The sequence below is a fragment of the Larimichthys crocea genome, unplaced genomic scaffold (assembly GCF_000972845.2).
Source record: "Larimichthys crocea isolate SSNF unplaced genomic scaffold, L_crocea_2.0 scaffold306, whole genome shotgun sequence".
In the NCBI taxonomy this organism is placed as follows: domain Eukaryota; kingdom Metazoa; phylum Chordata; class Actinopteri; family Sciaenidae; genus Larimichthys; species Larimichthys crocea.
Window position 1 is genome coordinate 302,601 of NW_020854036.1, and position 22,073 is coordinate 324,673.

Below are 22,073 nucleotides of genomic sequence, written 5' to 3' on the forward strand. Positions count from 1 at the left end.
AAAAAAAAAAAAAAAAAAATTCTACAATTAATCTCGGGTCCGGATGATAGGGCGATCCGGTCCAGATCCGGACCCCGGTCCGCGGGTTGGGAACCCCGGGTATAGTAGTTTGTATAGTGATGGATGCACATAAATCCACCACACCAGCCTCCATGTTGGTCGTAGTTGATCTCTGAAGTCAGTATCATTCTCAAAAATCAAAAATCCATCTCAGTCAGGCATTAGAATTATTTCGTACTTGTTTGTTACACAGTTCTGCACAGTTTGCAGCTGTTGGAGGGTTCGTAGCCATGTGGGGAAATAGTGCAGCGTGGCTCATCTCCACCGTGGTCAGCTTCAGTCGATTGTATTGTGCACTTGAGTCAGGGGAAGATTCAGTCAGTAGGCTTCAGACTCTGATTGTTGGTTCAGTGAAGTATCTCCATGTGTTGACATTGTTTGTTGTGTTCCTCACAGATCTGGAACATCAAACAGATGATAAAGTTGACACAAGAACACTTAGAGGCTCTTCTGGACAAGTTTGGAGGAGAACACAATCCTCCTTCCATTTATCTCGAGGTAAGATGCTTCGGCTTTAATGAATATAGTTTCAGAAAAATGGATCTTATGAACGATGGTGTGTGTGTGTCTGTGTGTCTGGTAGGCCTATGAGGAGTACACTAGTAAACTGGACGCCCTGCAGCAGAGGGAGCAGCAGCTGCTGGAGGCTATGGGCAACGGTACAGACTTTTCCTGCTCTCCTTCTCCAATGCCAGCCCTTCTGGAGGTCAAGATGGGAGGTTGTGGGGTCAGAGGTGGGGCTCAGGCCTTTCCCTCAGCCCCCAACACCTTGGCTGTCCTGCAGACCCCCACCGACGCCAGCCGAGCCAACCCTCGCTCCCCTCAGAAGCCCATCGTCAGGGTTTTCCTGCCAAACAAACAGAGGACAGTGGTATGTTTGACGTCCTATCAGAGGGTACACAGTGGACAGGATTGTAACCCGAACGTTTATGTTGTTGTTGTTGTTAATTAATATGCAGATACCCTTGCAGGTAGCACTCCATAATATTTTTAAAGATTGTAGAGAATCCAGGGAAACATAAGGCCCTAAAGCACTACTGAATGTCTGTGACCTTTGACCCCTCAGGCAGCACTGCATTAAAATCACGCATGACTGTATAAAGGATATTACTACATGAGCTCAGAAACACTTCAGGAAACCGTTGTCAGGAAACACAGTTCATCTCTGCATCTACAAATGAAGTTCAGACAGATGCCAACAACATCCAGAAACACTGCAGAATTCTCTGGACCTGAGTTCATCTGAGACGGGCTGTCCACTTTTTTTTTTTTTTAAATAGTTTTTGGAAATCATGGATGTCATGACCGTCTAACTTTACAGTTTGCACAGCTCACACAACTTTTTAGTACACTTTAGACAAAAAATTGCCTTTTTTTTTTAAGGCTGCATAACTCTAGCCTCTGTTCCTCTCTGTTCCTCTAGACTCAGTGCAGTCGCTCTTTCTTCCATCAGGCATATTCCTGATGTCTCCTTTCTTTATTCTAAAACCGCGTTTCTAGCGGAAACATAAAGAAAATGTAAAGGCAATTCTGAGATTTCTTTCAAAAAACAATAAATATGTTGGAAAATATTTGCTGAAAAGACATTGAACAATATATTACTGAAATGTAGAGTTAGAGGTTCAAACTGTTTTTCAACAGTTTTCAGTCCAGGATTTTGTGGGCGGTCCTTAAAGGGTGACTTGATGACACGCTGAGACCACCCTGAGCATACCCCTGCATCCCTAGCAGAGAGATAGAGATGAATTCACTCACTCAGAGTGTTTCAAAGTTAGTCATGTGATTTTCTGAACTCATCTGACACATTTCAGTCGCTTCAAAATGGCTGCTTGACTGCTCCCAAGAGTGGGCGTGGCTTCAGCACATTCAGTGGACACGTGTATGTGGTAAAATATTCAGTCATCAGCCCCCAAAAAATTGCTCAACATTTAAATACACATTTTCTTTAAGGCTGTCAACACTTTTTTTACATTGCTGATCACTGCAAAGCAATTTCATATTGGACACAGCCCCTATGTGATGGTAAACTCATGATGAAAGAGTTTTTCAGCTGAGAAAAGGGAACTGTTAAGTTTAGGATTGGATTAGGTGGTTTACATTATGGATGTTCAAAGGAAGGTTTCCTTAAAGTTTGGCTCTGTGCAGATTGATGATCAGTGTGAGGCCCAGACCTCCTGAATGTTCACCAGACTAAAAGCTGCAGGAGACATTGTCACTGCCACTTTGCAGTTGAAAGTTTCAACATCCACACTCGGCGTGGTTGTGTCAGCTCATTTCCTTTCTGATGTCAGCCTTCTCTGCTCCACCATGTCAGTTAAGTGAGTGTTGCTGTGCTTGTGTTCAGGTCCCAGCACGCTGTGGGATGACTGTGAGAGACTCGCTGAAGAAAGCTCTGATGATGCGAGGCCTCATTCCAGAGTGCTGCGCAGTCTACAGGATACAGGACGGGTAAGTGTGGCCTGCAGAGAGACCCTGAACGCACCGTAACTGATAATCCTGATCCATCACTTGCTCTGTGGCAGGAGGTGGTCCAAAGATGATCCTACAAAATTAATCTTTGTCTTTAAATCCTGGTTCCCGCTCCAGCTCCTTGAAAGTTTGTGAATTTGAGGGAAAAAGATGAAGGCCCTTCAAAATGTTTCAAAGTAGACAAGGGTCATTGAAAGTGCTTGAATTTCTACATTCTGTGCATTAAAAGAAGGTGAAGTTGGGTTCATCAGTCTGCATATGTCTCCTGGACAACCTGCCCAGTGTGTGTGTGTGTGTGTGTGTGTGTGTGTGTGTGTGTGTGTTCCCACTGCTCTCTCCCTGGGATGACCACAGATGCTGGTTACCTGACCAGGCCATCAGCTCAGGTCTGATCAGTGAAATCGTGACCCTGGAGCTGTACGAAGTGTTGGTTTTCTGCTAGAAACCAGCATGGTTTAATTTGCACACCTTTTTAAATTTGATGTTTTAGCGGTGAGGTGTAGACAGTTCCCCTAATTCTCCACTTCCTGTTTCAGAGAGAAGAAGCCGATTGGCTGGGATACAGACATCTCCTGGCTGACAGGAGAGGAGCTGCATGTAGAAGTGTTGGAGAATGTGCCGCTCACCACACACAACTTTGTTAGTACTAAGACTCCAATGACGGACAGTAAACACTGATGTTGTCACTGAGCCTTGGTTGGTCCTAATTGTGTGTTTGATTGACAGGTGAGGAAGACCTTCTTCACGCTGGCCTTCTGTGACTTCTGCAGAAAGCTGCTTTTCCAGGGTTTCCGCTGTCAGACCTGTGGATACAAGTTTCACCAGCGCTGCAGCACAGAGGTTCCCCTCATGTGTGTCAACTATGACCAGCTAGAGTGAGTCCACACAGGGACCAGCAGCGTTTGTAATGGGTCACATGTTACTCTGACTCTGTAGATGTATGATTTAGTTGTTGTACATGTAGGGCTGCTTGAACAGGCCACAAGACGAGTCCACAATGTGCCTCTGAGTGAGCTACAATATTGCTCAGTTCTTAATACAGGTGTGACTTTTCACTCCATCACGAGTCACCTGTCAGCACTCACTGACTCTCTGTGCATGTGGATCAGGGTGGGTTCCTGGCAATTAGCTGCTTGCTAGAAGTGCGTGAAAACGACTGATATGGTTATTAAAATTTGTTTTATTTCCGTTTGGCCAGTTTGTGCTTCCCAGTAAATTCATAAAATCCACTTTCAAAATAAAACAATCAAATCTAAGTAACAAGACAACATGAAAACACAGCAGACAAGACAACCGATTTATTACAGTCGAGAAACAACCAGTAAGCCCTGGTCAGAAGACCTACGTGACCTACTGGTAATTTGAGGATGGAGCAGAGTTTCTGTGCTAAAAACAAGGGGGAGGGAAGGTCAGTCCCCCAGCAGTCTAGTCTTATGGCAGCATAACTAAGGGATGACCTGAGCCAGCCCTAACTACAAGCTTTATCAAAAAGGAAAGTCTTAAGTCTACTCTTAGGAGCCACAAGGAACCCAGCATCATGAGAGCACAGTATTCTAGAGGGGTAGTAAGGTATTATGAGCTCTTTTAGATATGATGGTGCCTGACGAGCTCTGTAAGTAAGGAGAAGAATTTTAAATTCTATTCTAGATTTAATAGGGAGCCAATGCAAGGAAGCCAAAATGGGAGAGATGTGATTTCTGATCTTGGTTCCTGTCAGAACACGTGCAGCAGCATTAACTGCAAAGTCCTAAGAGACTTTTTAGAGCAGCCTGAATTTTGCAACGTATCTTAGAATTCCACATTTGACAACAGCCTCTGTGTGTTCCCGTGGATAGCTCTATCTGGTTAACAATCCACATCAGATGTTCTGATTCAGGTTAGACTTAGTGGGACTTCCTCAACGCTGTGTGACTTCTGACCACTGACATGTGGTCTCCGTGTCCATCCACGGCTCTTTACTTTTAACATGGAACTCCACAGATACACCATCTGAGACGGTGTTGGTTGGGCTGAAAACTAAAAGTTTGAAAATTAGTTGTCATGTTGAGAAGAAGTGAAATGCTAACCCTGATCATGTGTGTTTTTCACAGCTTGTTGCTTGTGTCCAAGTTCTTTGAGCATCACCCATTCACCCAAGAGGAGGTCTCCTCAGAGGGAACCACCCCTGTGTCTGAGGCCTGTCCGTCACTCCCCCCATCTGACTCCACCGGGTGAGTCAGGAGTGTTTTCATTCCCTTTCCCTTTGCAAACACAGGAAATGTCTCCTGCAAGTTCTCAAACTCACCAACAGATGTGGTTTTTGCAGGTCTATATGCCACCCCACTGTGTCCCCGTCCAAGTCCATACCCATCCCTCCCAGTTTCCGGCCCAACGAGGAGGACCACCGGAACCAGTTTGGCCAGCGGGACCGTTCGTCCTCCGCCCCCAATGTCCATATCAATACCATCGAGCCTGTCAACATCGATGTAAGTCTGCTCTCTCTGTCACTGCCTCTGTGCTGGAGAAGCTGACCAACAGAGAGCTGCACTTGTGTTTTGATTCTTGATCCACCAGCCTCCACGGTTTCCCCTAAAAGTTGCCCATGTTGACTGCTGACTAGTCTTGCATAGCCACACTTGGTTGGTTGATACAGGAGGACAAATAGTGGAATTTTCATATCGATGAGCTAAATTCAATTAAATCCAGTTCTTAAGTTATGCTTGGTTAAGTTATGCACAGTCAGAGAATTTAGTGTCATTTCATCTAAAATAGTCTGAATATTTGACAGTGATACTGGACGATATAATCACTGCAGGAAAACTAGAACTGTATTTTTTATTTTTTGGACTGTAAATGCAGAACGATGGCAGCCTTGCAGGTGGTGCTGGTCTTTTTAATATTCTAATATTATGCCACACAGCTACAGGGTGTCAGGACCGCAATCCATACATCCAGATCAGTAATCACGTTCAGGCCAGTCTACATTAATGTAGACTTTAACACAAAACTCTAATTAGTTAAATGAATTGAATACATCCTCCGGCCACGCCTGTGAAAACCAGTGTGTGGTTTGTCATCTTAAACTGCTCCTCCAGAACTCTTCTTCTCCGGATGTTCATGAAATGGAGTGGACTGAATTCACCTCTTACTTATGCCTATTCATATTTTTCACTGTGTTGCCTCTAAACGGACACATTCAGTGTGAACACACCTTCAGGACTCATTTAGCTTGTTTCACCTCAAGCTGCTTCACTTCATGTGACAGTAGTTCCAGAGAGGGCTGCTCCAGTAAACAGTACGGTAATCAGTGCAGTATAGTAAAAAGTCTTTGTACAAAGTGTCATTTATTTCCCCTCTGCCTTCATTTCAGGACCTGATTCGAGATCAGGGCTTACCGAGGTCAGATGGAGGTAAGGATCAAAGAAGGAGACATGTGGCTCATCCTGTTTGTTTTTTTCCACCATCCCGCGTCTGCGTGCTCTTGGTCTTTTGTGGGTGTGGGTGTGTGCGTACGTGTGTGTGTGTGTGTGTGTGTGCGTGTGTGCAAGCGTCTGTGTAGTTCAGACCCGACAAGTCGAATCAGTTCTGTTTAGTCCTGCAGAAGCTTTGGACACACATATGTATTCAGATCTGTGGGTCAGGGTTTCTTCCACCTCAGCAGACCTCAGGCTTACTTTGAGTGGCTCTGCCAGCCGAGCGCCTCCTGTTGGGAACAACACATGTAGCTCATGAACTGTTTGAAGTTTAGTGAGAAAAATAAGAGGTTTGTCAGTAAATCAGAGGTCTGTTATGATCTTTGAAGTAATTCTGCTTCAGGAACTTCAGGTATCAGGTGGTTCTTAAAAGACCAAATTAAATTCATAAATTGGTTAAATTAACGTTAAAAAAACATTGTCTGATCTCAGAATCGTCAGCATATCAGATTTTAGCAGGTTTCACTGCTGAGCAACAATTTCTAACTTAATTAATAACAGCATTAGTGAACTTAAGCAACATTAGTCTGTGTGAAATTCGATCTTCTCATCTCACTTCGGAAAGAAAGCATGAGAGACGTCCTGGAGTAAAATTTGGCAGTGTGAAACCTGCAGACACCCTGACAAACAGAGCTAAGCTAACGTGCTAACGGTTAAGTGTGGAAGGAGGAGTCTCCATCCAGAAGTTAGTTGGAGGTGAGAGGGGCAGGGTGAGTAGCAGTGATGGTCTGTCTGTTTCTCTTTGCCCTGCAGCCCCCCCGACCCACCCCGCCCGCTGCTTGAGGAAGCACCGAACACGGACCTCAAGCCCCCTCCTATACTCCTACCCCAATGACATAGTGTTTGATTTTGAGCCCGAGCCTTTCCGAGGTAGTTAGGTCTCTGTGTGTTCCTGTGTCCTTCACCTCCCCCCACCCTTCCACCACCTCCCCCCCACTCCCCACACACCAACCCCAGCCCTGTGTCACATCCACTGTGTGTTCCCCCTTTTTCTCTCACTCTCTCTCTCACTCTCTTTCCCCTCTATGTCCTCACATGCTCGCTCGCCCACACACCTGACCGCTCACAGGTTCCACAGAGATGTCACGCTGCTCTTGTTTTCTTTGGATGGTGCTTTGATTGACTGAATTCTTCTTTGATGGAGTACAGTTGGCTATAAGTCATCAATAATGTGACCGGACTTCAGGCAGCTCCATTCAAATGAAATCTCTGCAGCAGTGTAAAAACACGTACATAACTGTTAGCCTATAATCACTATGACGTCAGTTAAAGGGTAAGTTCAACAAACAAACTCACTTAGCTCACGTGGATCTACTGAAGAAAGTCCAGGTTCCGGGCTTTGAAGGTGACAAGCTCAACACTTTGAGATGAGCAGCTGTGTTCAGTAGAGTAGCTTTAAATGATGTCATGTACTAACTTACATGTCACTAAGAAACTATTTGTACAATTCACTTTTTATATATCTCCAAACTATAACAGAAGTTACCTCATGACAGCTTCCATAGAGAGCAGGTCTAGACCGTACTCTTTATGATATTATTTACAGAGACCAACAAGTCCCACCATGAGCAAGCACTTGGCGACATTGGCGAGGACAAACCTCAAGCAGAACTGCCGAGTTTAGAGAGGAAAAGACAAAGATGCACAAGTGTGATAATAATGATAAATACTACTCTAATTATGATGACTAATGATAACAACGGTATATGTAGTGGACGTCATGCAGGACCACAGCAGCAGCCACGATCCATGAGAACCTGCTGGACGACAAAGCACAGAAACTCCAGGGAAGAAGTTTAGATAGTACTATTGCATTAATGAGACATGTATGTTTACAGAGAGAGAGAGAAGAGAAGAGCCCAGTGCATCATGGGAAGTCCCCCAGCAGCCAGTCCTATAGCAGCATGACTAAAGAATGGTTCAGGACTAACCTGAGTCAGCACTAACTATCAAGAAGGAACGTTCTAAGCCTTCTCTTAAAACTGTTGACGGTGTCTGCCTCCAGAACCAGTACTGGGAGCTGCTTCTACAGGAGAGGAGCGTGATAGCTGAAGAGAATCAGAACATATGCTGCAAACTTCCTCTGAAGAACAGCTGATGCATGTGTTAAGTTCAATGCAAAGTTAGCAGTATTATTGCCTCTATTCATCAGCTGTAGTTTAATGTGAACAAAAAATCAACCTCCCATCAGTGACCATTGATGATCTATCATAAACAATATAAACTCCTGACACAAGAAGTGACACTTAATGAAGATACGTTTTTAAACCATTAACTGCCATCCAACCAAGCCCCCCCTCACTTCTCTGCATGTGACCCAACACACACACACACACACACACACACACACACACACACACACACACACACACACACACACCTCTGGCACAGATGCCTCACTCCCTGTCCTCACTCAAACCTCCTCTCTCTTTACTCCTCTGCTTTCTCTCACCTTCTTTCCTTCAAGTGTTTCCTCACCTCTCTTCTTTTATTCTTTCTCTTCTCTTTACCCCCGACCCCCCTCCCCTCCTCCCCCGCCAGGCTCCACCACAGGGCTGTCAGCGACACCTCCCGCCTCTTTACCCGGCTCTCTGACCAATGTCAAGGTTCCACAGAAGTCACCATGCCAACAGAGGGAGCGCAAGTCGTCGTCTTCATCTGAGGACCGCAATAAGATGGTGAGAGGTCGTCATGTCTGATGTCAGTCTTGTGCTGAGGTTTGTAGTCTTTTGCTCTCGTGCTGACTGAGTGTCCTGTGGAACAGAAAACTCTGGGCAGAAGAGACTCCAGTGACGACTGGGAGATCCCCGAGGGGCAGATCACTCTGGGTCAGAGGATAGGTTCTGGATCCTTTGGAACTGTCTTCAAGGGAAAGTGGCATGGTAAGACCAACACTTCACTGACTTCAGACCAGCAGCAGCATGTGAGGAAACTGTATACATCAACTCACCAATCATATGAATGAGCCAGGAGAGATCATGTCATTTTACATTGTGTGACAGGTTCCTCCATTACCGTGAAAACACACACACACACACACACACTGTAGTTTATATTTAGACTCAATCTCACACACACCGATCTGCTGCTTACTATGTGGATTAATCCACATAGTAAGACATAAAGCAGGAAAAATGACCAAATCTGAATGAGTTAACAAAGACTGGCATGGAGAACAGACCAAATTAGTGGCAGTGCCCAGTGGAATGCGTCACGTGTGTCTGCACACATGTGAGATGTTACTTATTAATACACACTTCCTGCAACACCTGTAGCCACAGGTGTGACCCAATCAACCAGGACTGAAATCTAAGATCTAACTTGTAAAGGGATGTTTTGTCACTCCTCGTCATCTTGGCCTGAATAGAAGATCAAAGATTTTGTTGAATCGTCTTCTCTTCACACTGGACACAGTGTTTCTCTGACAGTTTGTTTGTTTAATACTCAGATTTAAATACAGCAAAATCTGTCTAAAATGTCCAGAATACGAGCAAACAAAGTGAACCTGAGAGGTGTTGAAGCTGATCTCATTTTGTTAAAACAACTTCATAATCTCTTCTTTGATGGACTTCCTGCCAGGTGATGTGGCAGTGAAGATGTTGAACGTCACTGCTCCCACACCACAACAGCTTCAGGCCTTCAAGAATGAAGTGGGAGTCCTCAGGTACCATCTCTTTAATTAATACAAGTATATGGATGCTACTTTTTATAATGCACTACAATTTAACATCATATTCTGTGTGTGTGTGTGTGTGTGTGTGTGTGTGTGCGCACGCCAACAGGAAAACACGTCATGTGAACATCCTGCTGTTCATGGGCTACACCACCAAGCCTCAGCTGGCCATCGTGACCCAGTGGTGTGAAGGCTCCAGTCTGTACCACCACCTGCACATCATCGAGACCAAGTTCGAGATGATCAAGCTGATCGACATCGCCCGGCAGACCGCTCAGGGCATGGAGTGAGTTTCCTGCCACAAAAACACACGAGCAGTTAGATGAGATTTTACCGTCTGGTTAATAACTTTTGTCTTTTCCTCCTCAGTTACCTGCATGCCAAATCAATCATCCACAGAGATCTGAAGAGCAACAGTATCCTTTAGAAATATTTCAATTCACTTTGGTGTGTTGATGTTGGGATATATCTGCACGACTCCTCCGTGGTTAAGAGAAGTAGAAGAGTGTTTCCTTAACCTCACCTCCTCCCAGATATTTTCCTCCACGAGGATCTGACGGTGAAGATCGGTGATTTTGGTCTGGCTACAGTCAAGTCCCGTTGGAGTGGCTCGCACCAGTTTGAACAGCTGTCTGGCTCCATACTGTGGATGGTCAGTGTTCATGCTTGAAGTTTACATTTGAAGCAGGACTTGAATCAAACAAACATATATTTAACATTTACAAACTAAAACAGAATAACCCGTTCTCTCTCTCAGGCACCAGAGGTGATCAGGCTGCAGGATAAGAATCCCTACAGCTTTCAGTCAGACGTGTATGCCTTCGGCATCGTGCTGTACGAGCTGATGTCGGGAGCGCTGCCCTACTCCAACATCAACAACAGAGACCAGGTCAGAGGACGCCTCACTCACATTCTGTCACATTGTTCACACTCGGTGGGTCCTTCACACATGGCTAAATGTGCAGTGTGATGTCTAAACCAAAATAACTGCAGTGAGCAGAAAAATAGGAACCCGGCCCCTGTGGGTCATACCATTCTATTTGCATACGTGTTGCTGCTTGCACCAGCTACTTCCCTAACTACGAAATATACTCCACCACCACCCCAGTAAGATTTCTGAGGGTTTGAATACAGGTTAGGGCTGGGCGTTGCAGTGCATTGTGGGATTTGTAGTATGAGTGGTGGGAGTGCGATTTACCAGCAGGCTATCACCATTCAGCTAAAAAATATCGATATATGACTTTTGGTCCATATCGCCCAGCCCTGATACAGGTTAAACATTTTTTTAAACTCCTGAATACAGTGTGTGTTTGATGCAGTGTGGTTGGTGTTCTTTATATTATTAAACAAAAGGCTACATAAGCTAAAGAAGAGCAAACAGTAAATCTCCCTCCATGGGCTGAATACATTAGACGAACCACAGGGGAGCTGCAGAGCTGCAGGCTGCTGCTGGACTATCAGCATGCTTTAAATCAAGTGAACAGCACGAGCTCCACTTCCTCCACAGTGAATGTAATTTCATTAAGCTGAAACAGCTCTTCTTCTTTTGTTCTAGTGTTTCCACATCTCTTTGTTCCAAACATTTCCTTACATTAACATTTGAGTGTTGTTGGAGGCTCCAGCCTCACAAAGTGTCAACAGCCTGTTTCTTCTACTGACACACCCCTTCATATAGATCATCTTCATGGTGGGTCGAGGTTACCTATCTCCTGACCTCAGCAAGGTGCGCAGCAACTGTCCGAAGGCCATGAAGAGACTGATGGCCGACTGCCTGAAGAAGAAGAGAGAGGAACGACCTCTCTTCCCTCAGGTGAGACCAATCGAATGCTTTTAGATTTGACTTTGAGGTGACGGATGCAGCTGATTTCTACATTAAAGACAGAAAAGCAGCACCTGAATGAACGTTGGAAATGTTCAAATCTGAACTGAAAGAGAACTCAATGTTATTTTCAGCTTTGCCACCAGATGGCCTCAGAGGTTTCCACACTGGGAAAAAAGCAGCTGATTGCAACACTGACAACACTTTTAATGGTTTTGTTTGGTGGTGAATGGTGATCTACTGGTTTCTGACTTCCTGTGTGTATTCTGTCAGATCTTGGCCTCCATCGAGCTACTGGCTCGCTCGTTACCCAAAATCCACCGCAGCGCCTCAGAGCCTTCGTTAAACCGAGCCGGCTTTCAGACGGAGGACTTCAGCTTGTACGCCTGCGCCTCACCCAAAACCCCCATCCAGGCCGGCGGCTATGGTGAGCTCTTACACAGAGATCAGTGTGAACTGCAGCTGACTCACTAAAGACGTGTCTTCACACCAAATGTATAAAAAATACAAACCTCAAAGAAACAAGGTCAGAATATTTGAGCACTTGAATGTGGGAATATGTGACCTGAACTGACTGACACACGCACACACATGCGTACAGAAAGCATTCACACTCATGCATGCATTATCATCATTATTATTTATATAATATATTTTGCTGCCCCACATATGTAACTGTTAGTTTCTCTTGTTAATAAAAGCTTTACATCTTTGAAGCTTATGTCCGAGAAACTCCCTGCAACTGTTTCATGATCAAAGTCCACCAGAAAATGATCAGACCGTTTGAGCTGCTGGAAGGCTTTTTTTCATAACACGAGGACAAAACGTTTGTCATGAAGTTTCAGTGATAGAAATGATGATTATTTTCTTGCATAACCCCACTGAAGAAGCTGAAGATTAATTTAGGTTTAAAAAACAGAGCAACCCTAACAGGAAGCTCACACCACAGACAGAGCAGGCTTATCTTCTACTGACTAATAATATGTAGTGTAAAATAATGATGGTTAGAATGTAATCAACATTAAATGAAGTGTACAGATGATTTATCAAAATTTAATGCACAGACTCCAAACCAGTTCTAATGTTATTACATTACTACATTTAACCTAAAGACACACAGCAGAGACAATCAGCTAAAAAGAACAAAACACTCAGCACTGATTTGATTTGAGTTGTCTGAGTTTAACTAAAAAACGAGTACCATTTGTTATGGAATTTTCTATCTTTAGGTTACACGAGGTCACGTGTGGGCCTTGAGGTCCTCATCAGTATTAATTGTTTGGCTTTGATTGAGAACAGTAGGTGCCAGTCTATCTCAACACTGTGGTGACCAGGGTCGAAGAGACCTATTGCTGCCTTCCAAGTCATAATAGATAGCTTGCCGTTGATGTTCCAATCTGCGTAAACATACATCTGTGTCTCCAGACTATAATATGCTGACAATAACACTAACATGGGTAAAAACATTCTCTTTTACTTTTACTCTATCTCTTTTTCTTCCTTCCTGACCTCACCGTTGACCTTTGACTTAAGCAATTTCTCCACAACACCATTGTCTGTATCTGAATGTGTTTAATTAAAATTATCTGTGTCCATACTCGCAGTTTAGACTGAGCTGAAGATGCTGAAGTTGATATGAGTTGATCAGAAGTTGCTGTGTTGCTTTTGATCATAGTCATAAGAGAACTTAGTACATTATCTGTGGCGGGTACTCATTCCAGCGGAGTACTCTTTGAATCCTGAGTTTAACCAGAATGAAAAGATACCAACAGCTAACCTAATCATTGGGTGCCTAGAAGCGTAGCCTGCAAAGGTTTGTTTGTCGCTTTCATTATTATTATTATTCCTCCATTTCTACTGCAAGTCTATGGCAGCCCCTAGAATGCCATGGTGAAAAGTTTTGAAACTTGGCACACGTATTCAGGACAGTCCCATAGTCAACCTCAAGAATTGTCATGCCCGTATATTGAACTCTCTAGCGCCACTAACGTGTCAAAGTTTGAAGTGCATTCAGCTTCATAACTTTGGACCTGTTGGTCCAAATTTCACAAATGAGGTACTGTTGGAATCCTTGGATCAGTTGAACGTACAAAAAAAAAAGTAAAATGCAGATTGTCCGATTTCCATGAAGCTTGACACAGACCAAGCCACACAAAAGTTATCACGTTTTTTTTATTTTCACTTCCGTTTGCCTGTAGCAGCCAATCAAACTCACCGGCGACATGCCAAAAAGGAAGTGAGGCCATATCTCTGCAACCGATATGGCCTCACTGGGGGTGCCTAGCTTGCAGCTATATTTGATGTTATGTCTGCTTCTCACAGCTGATTGTAACTCTCTCATCTTTTCCGCTTTTCAGGGGAGTTTTCAGCATTTAAGTAAGTGCTGCTGATCCCATCAGTCCATCCCTCGTCACTTCTCAAAAGTCTCGTGTCCATGCGGTGGATTCATTCATTACTGAAAAAACAAATAGTCTCAACGAATGTGCTTTTTTCTTCGTCTGTCCACCTGAAGAAGGCAGCCTCATGGAGTCCTTCCAACAAACAGCTGTCCAGCAGGCAAACGGCCACCATGACAGACAAAACTGAATTAGGAAAAAAATGAAAAACAAAAAAAAGAAACTTGAATGACACAAAAGGGAAAAAAAAAAAAAAAAAAAAACTACCAAGACGCAAAGATATCCATACCAAAAGAGTTTGAGGAGGAGATGGCAGACTCCACAGATCGACTTGCCTGCTGGAGGGAAAAGATGAAGGCAACAGGAAGGAGAGACAGATGTGAAAGGTCAAGAGAAGTCGAGGCTTTGGGCGCCCTCGTCCCGTCATTACCTGTGTGGGTGAAGAGGGAGGCTGGTTTATCAGCTGGGCCGCTGAACTGCACTTTGAGTGATGGCAGAATGGAGCCTGTGGAAGGAGGAGAGGCCTCCCATCCGCCCGCCCGTCCGTCCGTCCTTCGGTTGAGATGGAAAGCCAGGCATTAGCCTGTTCCCGAGATGAGCTGGAGGTCACTCAGCAGGGTTTAACCCCCAAAGGAAGATGACTTGAAAGACAGACTTATTCTTTTTTTCGTTTGTTCCGTTTGTTCCTCATGTTTTAGATTTTAGCTAGCACTTGCTAGGAATGCTGAGCTTTTTTTTGTCATTTGTTTCTTTTGTAGCACAGGCCTTTACCTTTTTTTTGTCTTCTTGGGCTTAATGCTAACCAAATTCTGCTGAATACCCTATTTTGCCTTCTCGTCTGCCCTCAACAAATACAACACCCGCAACGAAACGGCAACAGCCATTAATCTACTGAAGAATTTGCCGTTTGAAAACCACCACATGAAAGCAGTAGAACAAGTTTGTTCTGTAGATTTCCTGCAGAACAGTCCAGAGTTTGCACCGCTCCACCAACAACAGTAGCTGTTCTTTGGGAGGAGAGAGGCTCATTTGTTTGGTGATGGAAGGTTCATGAGATGAGTTTCTGTTAAAAGGGCTGGTCAAGCCAACAGATGAGATTGAGTGAGGTCGGACAGATTTTGCAAAGGATGTCGCGTTTACATGAAAGCAGCAGAAATGCTTCTAACCGTAGATCTGTGGTAGAAAAGTCTGACATGTTCTGCTGACTGCAAGGACTGCTGTTCACAGTTTAGTTTGGAGTTTTGAAGCTACGCGAGAGGCTTCTCATTCTGTTTAAAGAGCCTTCCTTCTCTAAGCCAAGCTGCTGCCCGGCAATTTACACTGAGCTGAGGAGTGTGTACAGTACTTGTGGCTCTGAGCTTCAAAGCTGTTAGACAGCATCTTTGCAGCAAAGCTTTTTTTCCCAGTGCACGTCATGTCATTGTTTACTTTCTTACCGATCACGTGGCTTCATATTGCACTTGGCTTCAAATAGGACCTTACCTGTTGCAGCTGCTGACTAATGAGCTGCAGCGTTACCTGCTGAAAGGACCACTGATCCTCTGGTTCTGAGTTCTGTTCTGTTTCAATCACACCTTTTTACTTTCTCTACACATGCACCTGTACTTCTGTTCATTCCAGCGTGTGTTAAAGGTTGTAGGTGTTATTACACGTTATTTTGATTTGATCGTCAATGTTTGCCTTTTTCTGTACAGGCAGGCCTGCAGATATTTACTTATTTATGTGACTTTTTTTTTTTTTTTTTGATTTATTTTCAGAACCGCTTTATTTAAAGCTACCAGTCTTTCTTTTGACGCTTAGTCGTCATTGTCTTTGTGACTCGTGTACTTGCACTTTGTAGAGATGGATCGAAGGAAATGAACGACTTGCCATTTCTTTTCTTTTTTTTTTTTTTTTTTTTTTTTTTATATTGAAGAATAAATTGTGACACACAGAGCTGAGGGCCCAAAATTTGGTTTCCATTGCATGAGTCATTTACAGAGGCTGAACTGTGAAGATTGAGCTGGGAAGGCTCAGTTGTCATCTGGGGCCTGTCTTTGATGAAGCCTCCAGCGTGTCACCATACCTCCAGTGATCAGATGGCTTGATAAATGGATGTCGTGGAGGTCGAACACACACACACACACACACACACACACACACACACACACACACACACACACACACACACACACACACACACACACCTTTTTACACAATAATCTGTTAGGAGATCAGTTATGTCATCTTACCATCAGTCCCATCGATGTGCATCCAGGACTGAGCTAGTGCTGTGGGGGGGTTGATGCATGAAGAGTGCAGACAAAAACATGATCGATACATAAAGAAGCCCAATCTCTATTGGTGAAAGCATGGTACACAATGTTCATCTGCTATTTGCTGGTCTCTGGTGATGTTATTCTCTAGATACAGGTGCACTTGATTTGTTTCTTGCAGCATGCTGCATGTTGCATAGCAGCAAGGGTGGAGAAAAGTAGTTCTGGTCAATGTTCTGTCACTGTAGTTGATTTCAGAGAGAAGAACACGGTGTGGCTTTTATTTAATACTCAGTCTGGCCTTTCATATTGCTCTCTTTGCTAACCTGTGCTGTGGAGAAACACCACAGATGATCTGTCTCATCTCTCTTAGATGAGAATCCAGGGAACAGTTTTGGCAAGAGATGAGTTACTCAAACTTATCTGGAAGCTGAACAGTGATTTCATTTCCTAGACTGCGCCGTGCTACCCAACCCAACACCAGACAGTCAGTTAGCTTCTAGCTTGTGATAAAAGTGGAGTAAAACATTTTCTCTCAGAAGTTGGTGAACAAACAACAATTGATTTTAACCACACTATAGATGTGTTATTGTTTCAGCACTTGCCAATGTTGGCCATGTTGGCAGATCATATGCCCTCTCTCGTGCTGTGGAGTGCACTCACAGAAACAGCTGGTAACGTCTGGAACTGAAGAGCAGCCAATAGCAGACGTGATTTCACCTGTAGATTTTAATATGGCTCCAACAAGTTTGGTCTGTACTGCCCCAACATCATGGTCTATGTTAGGGATTGACTATCTATAGAGATTAAATATTACATATCACCCAGTCATGTGACTCCTCTGATCTAACAAAGGCTACACTCTGTCCACAGCTTGACAAAACATCTGAAGAAACTGAGCTGATATGTTTCTGACTTTGTCACAAGAGATTTGAACTTGTTTGGGTTGTGAAGGAGACTCGATTAGTCACTCGATATAGCTGCTGTGAACTTCTTGACATCAAGAAAGTCTGGAATAATACCTACCCTGACATTAGCAGATTTATTCTGAGAATGAAGAGTCCTGGCTTTACGACAGTAGAATAGACAGGAGAAGAAACATGGAAAGAGTAAACAGGGAAGTGAAATGCAACATACGAGCCATGAATGTTAATAATGCATCTGAACACTGGACCACCAGGGGTCGTAGATCGCATGCTCACTCAGTGTGTTTGGAGGTGTTGGAGGTGAAGATGTCCAAAGTTTGATCATTCTGAGGATTAGGCTCTATATTGGCTCAGATGATGAGCATGTTCATGCTTGACCTTCACAAAGAGCAGTTGACAGAACAATCTTAACTCAAGGTTTACTTACCTATTTATTCTGGAGCTTTTGATTTTGGCAATTGCTATTTCCAAGTTGAGGGGTGCTCAGGTCATGGCTGGGTTCAAACAATAGTTTTAGTATTCCCAGGTCAAGAATGAACTGTCAGCCTCGGTAGAAGTAGCTCACTTCTCTAGTCCTCTTCCAGAGGCATCAGTATCCTTCAGACAGCAGTGGTGGTTGTCTGCTGGACTGTTGCACACTTTGGGATTGCTCCCTTTTGACATGATGGGACCTGAGGGAGGAAACAGTAACGTCTTTCATAGTGCTGTATTTGGTTTCCTTAGAGATCTTTATTTTCTATGAGAACGTGCCAGACCTACCGAGGAGGAAACAGTGAGCTCTGTCACTGAGGCTCTCCTCCACCTGTCCCTCCTCTTCATCCAGAACTTTGTGTTCAGCCTTTCTCTACTTTCATTTTCCTCTTTCTTCTTAAACATTCCCCCCCTCTCCTTGCCTGCACCTTAAACCCAAACTATTCCTTTCAACTGAGAACTATCATGAAAACTTTATGGAGTTTTGTTTTGTTTTTTTTCACCTGTAAATAGTTGTACAAAGGAAATACTGTCAGTTTGCTAGGAGGCATGGAGACTACAAATGTAACAAATTATAAAATGTTCAAAATAAAGAGACAAAGATTAAAAGACATTTTGATAGGCAGACTTCTGAGAAAAACTGTTGAGTGTAAAAATATTTAAGGCTGTATCATAAGGAGAAAGAGCTTAATGTATTTGTTGTGAATATGAAAAACTGATATATTAAAGAAGTGCATGAAAACTGTAGCTTGGCTCGTTTGTCATTTGTGTTGGAATCAGGTGTCTGAAGGCCACATGGTGGCAGCATCAACACTGTAAATGTGCTGCTGGAAGGAGACTCACCAACCGACCATCAGCTCAGATTTTCTGTTTCATGACAAGTCACCTTCACATTCTTCTTCTGTCAAAAAATGGGATAATATATCATAACCATACATAACTGTGGAGGGTCTTCCCACACCACACATTTTAATCACTTATTTTAATTTGGTTCATTCCAGCATAATGTCTGAACCCACCATCTGATGACAGTTTAGCATCAACAGTCATATGCAGGCATCTGTTTATAGAAATGAATATGACTTTGTCAGCCAGTATTTTTGTCAAGTAGAAAAAATACTGAAGTAACAAAAAACAAATATAAGTCAAAGTGGAGCCTTCTGAGACAATCAATACACACTGAAGCCAAATAATCTAGTCTGTAAATACATCATGATGAAATACAGTTGAATAATGAAATAGGTTGGATTGCATGAACATTTCATGTGAACTAATTCATTGAAAGTCCATCCATCCATTATGTGTAACCACTTATCTTCATCAGGGTCACGGTGGGGATGGAGCCTATCCCAGCTGACTTTGGGCAAGAGGGGGGTACACCCTGGACAAGTCACCAGATGTGCACACAGAGACAAACAACCATTTACACACACATCTACATCAAGCCCTCCGAGGCAAATGTACTTTGTGACTTTGGGTTGTACAAGTGAAATGATGATTTGATTTGTTTTGACATCTATTGACAACTTAGAGTCACCAACTACCAGACTTCTTCTCTGCACACAAAGTTTATTTCTGACAGATTTGGTTTACAGATTTGATCAAATCTGTGTTTGTGAGCACTTCTCCTTTACCAAGATAATCCAATCACCTGTGTTGCATACCAAGATGCTGATTAAACAGCATGATTATAACACAGGTGTGTCTTGGTCACAATAAAGGGGCACTCTAATAAATGTCTTCAAGACAGCACTGCATATTTTAGACACTGAACTATGGCTGTTTCACATAGGACTTACAGATATGCGTGGGGGTGACAACGAGCACTGAGCTGTCCTGTGATGGGTTCTAATCATTTGTGTAGAAATTCTTTGGTTGTGCAAAAAAACTGCTACACTAGTTGTCCAGTTGTCACATGGTCTAGAGACTGCTTCTGGTAGTGATATCCAGGTAAAGTGTCAGTGATGGGCTCGAGAGCTGAAGAATTCAACAGTCTAATGGACTGCAGGATGAAGCTGTCACTGGTGGTAAAGTACTGGAAGCTGTGTTACCATTGGTAGCAGGTAAACAGTCTGAGCTGGGGTGATTGAGGTGTCCTTACTGTGCTGCTGGGTGTAGAGGTTTACCATGGATGGATAACCAAACAGCTCTACTCTCAGCACAGGCCAGGCCCAAGACTATTACCAAGCTGGTAACTGTCCTGCAGCCAGAGAATGTCTGCAGCCAGTTGTAGTTTGTGTCAACTGGTGCTTTACCAGATAGATTCACTTTCATTTCTATAGTAGAACATTTAGCCTCACAGTGGAACTACAGGAAGAGTTCAGGTGGTTACCAAAAACCACCAATCACCAGTGGTGCAGTGGTTCACACTGAAGCTTCATAGCAAGAGGTTTCCTGGTAGCTGCTGGTGGAGGTGGAGGTGGTGTGGAGTTTACATGATCTCCCTGTGTCTGTACGGGTCTCTGGGCATTTGCTCAATTTTATCTGGGATTGGCTCCAGCCCCCCCCCCCCATGACCCTGGTAAGGATAAGGGGTTATGGAAAATGGATTGGATGGATGAACTGCTGTTCTTTTTGGTAGTATAAACATTGAACATTGCTGTAGAACATTTGGCCTTACAGGTCCACTGTATCAATGGAAAAATCAATGTCGATGGATATGGCATAAAAGTTTGATCAAGCAAAATCAGTGTCTGCATTTATTGGCCTCATGAATCTTTTGTGAAAATGCTGTTCTAGACCTATAAAACATAAATAATGCAGTACAACTTTCAGTGACTGTAATGCACAGACAAAGATATTCTCACATAAATACATAAATCAGATAACTTAGAAACTCAGCCTGTGAAATCGATTTCACTTCAGGTTAGATTCATCTGTATTAAATACTTCAACAACAAAATGATGACTATTACTGAGGCAAGTTCATCAGTAGCTGTGCTGAGATCACGCTACACACACACACCACCAAAAGGCTTTCAGTAGATACGGCCAAAGCACACAAACATCATACTGCATGCTCTGTGTTTATGTGTAACAGTGTAACGTGTTGTCTTTATGGAAGAGCAGAGCATTAGACCATGACCTGACTCTATCTCAATTTCCCAGCAGTGTTCACACTGTCTACACCTCTGAAATATGATAATGCACACCATTAAACATATTTACAACCTTTCAAAAAATCACAGAGGCCGCCTGTCTTTCACATTATATTTCCCATTTATCACCTCCATGACCACAATATGGATACCTTTATTTATATGACAGTATGTTATAGCTATAAGATCCTAATCCTCCCACACACTGCAGCAATATGTAACATCTGTCTGGAAAATATGGGAAAGAGAAGGTGGATAAATCACCCTCTCCCCACCCTCATCTACAATGGAGGTGCCCTTGTACAAGGTAGCGAAGCTCCAGCTGCTCTCAGGCCAACAGTATGAGGATGTGAGAGAGGGGAAGGACTATATGAGCATGAGACAGGACAGGAGAAGAGAGCAGTGAGCTCAGCTCAGTATGACTCATGAGAGAGGAGATTTAAACCTGTGATGAGCTCAGCTGGTGACCTGGTGAAACTAAAAATATACATAAAATAAATCTCTAAAGAGAATCAAAAAAACAAAAATGATTGGACGTGTAATAATGTAATCACTGTGATCTAGAAATGTAAAAAAAATCCTTGGTCATTTTGACCTGGTGAAACAGGAAGCAGAGTGACGTTTAGACCCCCACTGCTATGCATTGCAGCTCTCGCTATGAGCCTTCTAATGACCACAGTCGGACTGTAGAGTGAACACAATGACCTTGGTATACAGTATAGCCTGTTGATTATATTCAACCTGCCTGCACGTTATATTCACTGCCAACCACTCATCGGAAAGGGATCTTCACAAGCCGCTGGCACAGCCTTTCGGGGTTCAGTATCTTGGCCAAGGACACTTTGACATTCAGACTGGAGAAGCCGGGCCTTGTACCTCCAATCTTCTGATTAGTTTTTTTTTAAGAATATTTTTTTGGCCTTTTATGCCTTTATTGACAATACAGCTGAAGATAGACAGGAAGCAGAGAGAGGGGGAGTGACACCCAGTAAATTAGCCATCCGATGCGGGATTCGAACCGGGGCCAGCTGCAGCGAGGACTACAGCCTCCACACACGGGGCGGCCACTTAACCCACTACGCTACCGACCGCCCCCAATCTTCTGATTAGTTGACGACAACCTGAGCCACAGCCCCCAAAGTTCACACATCATTCTGGTAGCCCAGAGGCTGTGCTCTCTCTGCCCAGTTCTGTTACCTGCTGATGGCTAATTCAGTTAGCAGCAGTTAATTCACCAATAGATACTATAGCAAGTAGTTAGGCTAAAACTATCTGTCCATCATAAATTGCGTAAATCACAGAGACAAAAATTTTGCTTTTGTACAGTAATCAGTGAGGCCTGGCCATAGAGGACTATAGCAGTTCTCAGAATCATTGTTGCCAACTGGAGTAAAAACACCTAAATATGTTAGATATGAACTCCAAATACTACACTAACTTTCTTCTGTTGACAT

The 22,073-nt window shown here is 43.6% G+C and overlaps 1 protein-coding gene across 3 annotated transcripts in view; it reads left to right on the top strand.

Annotated features, from left to right (window-relative positions):
• braf (B-Raf proto-oncogene, serine/threonine kinase) overlaps positions 1–18,268 on the top strand; it is a 38,229-nt gene extending 19,961 nt beyond the window's left edge. The window contains exons 2-20 of one of the 3 annotated variants that reach the window (XM_019276632.2): positions 457–558; positions 644–931; positions 2,405–2,508; positions 3,066–3,168; positions 3,256–3,404; positions 4,620–4,739; positions 4,835–4,994; positions 5,879–5,918; positions 6,735–6,851; positions 8,523–8,659; positions 8,746–8,863; positions 9,561–9,645; positions 9,764–9,940; positions 10,024–10,070; positions 10,188–10,306; positions 10,412–10,543; positions 11,330–11,464; positions 11,747–11,900; positions 13,831–18,268. In XM_019276632.2, coding sequence (XP_019132177.1) covers positions 457–558; positions 644–931; positions 2,405–2,508; positions 3,066–3,168; positions 3,256–3,404; positions 4,620–4,739; positions 4,835–4,994; positions 5,879–5,918; positions 6,735–6,851; positions 8,523–8,659; positions 8,746–8,863; positions 9,561–9,645; positions 9,764–9,940; positions 10,024–10,070; positions 10,188–10,306; positions 10,412–10,543; positions 11,330–11,464; positions 11,747–11,900; positions 13,831–13,853 — 2,310 coding nt within the window. In that variant the 3' untranslated portion in view covers positions 13,854–18,268. Of the gene's footprint in view, positions 1–456; positions 559–643; positions 932–2,404; positions 2,509–3,065; positions 3,169–3,255; positions 3,405–4,619; positions 4,740–4,834; positions 4,995–5,878; positions 5,919–6,734; positions 6,852–8,522; positions 8,660–8,745; positions 8,864–9,560; positions 9,646–9,763; positions 9,941–10,023; positions 10,082–10,187; positions 10,307–10,411; positions 10,544–11,329; positions 11,465–11,746; positions 11,901–13,830 lie in introns of those variants that run through there. The other 2 variants (XM_010755026.3, XM_027276110.1) reach the window with 2 other exon arrangements.
• The last annotated feature ends 3,805 nt before the right edge of the window (positions 18,269–22,073 follow it).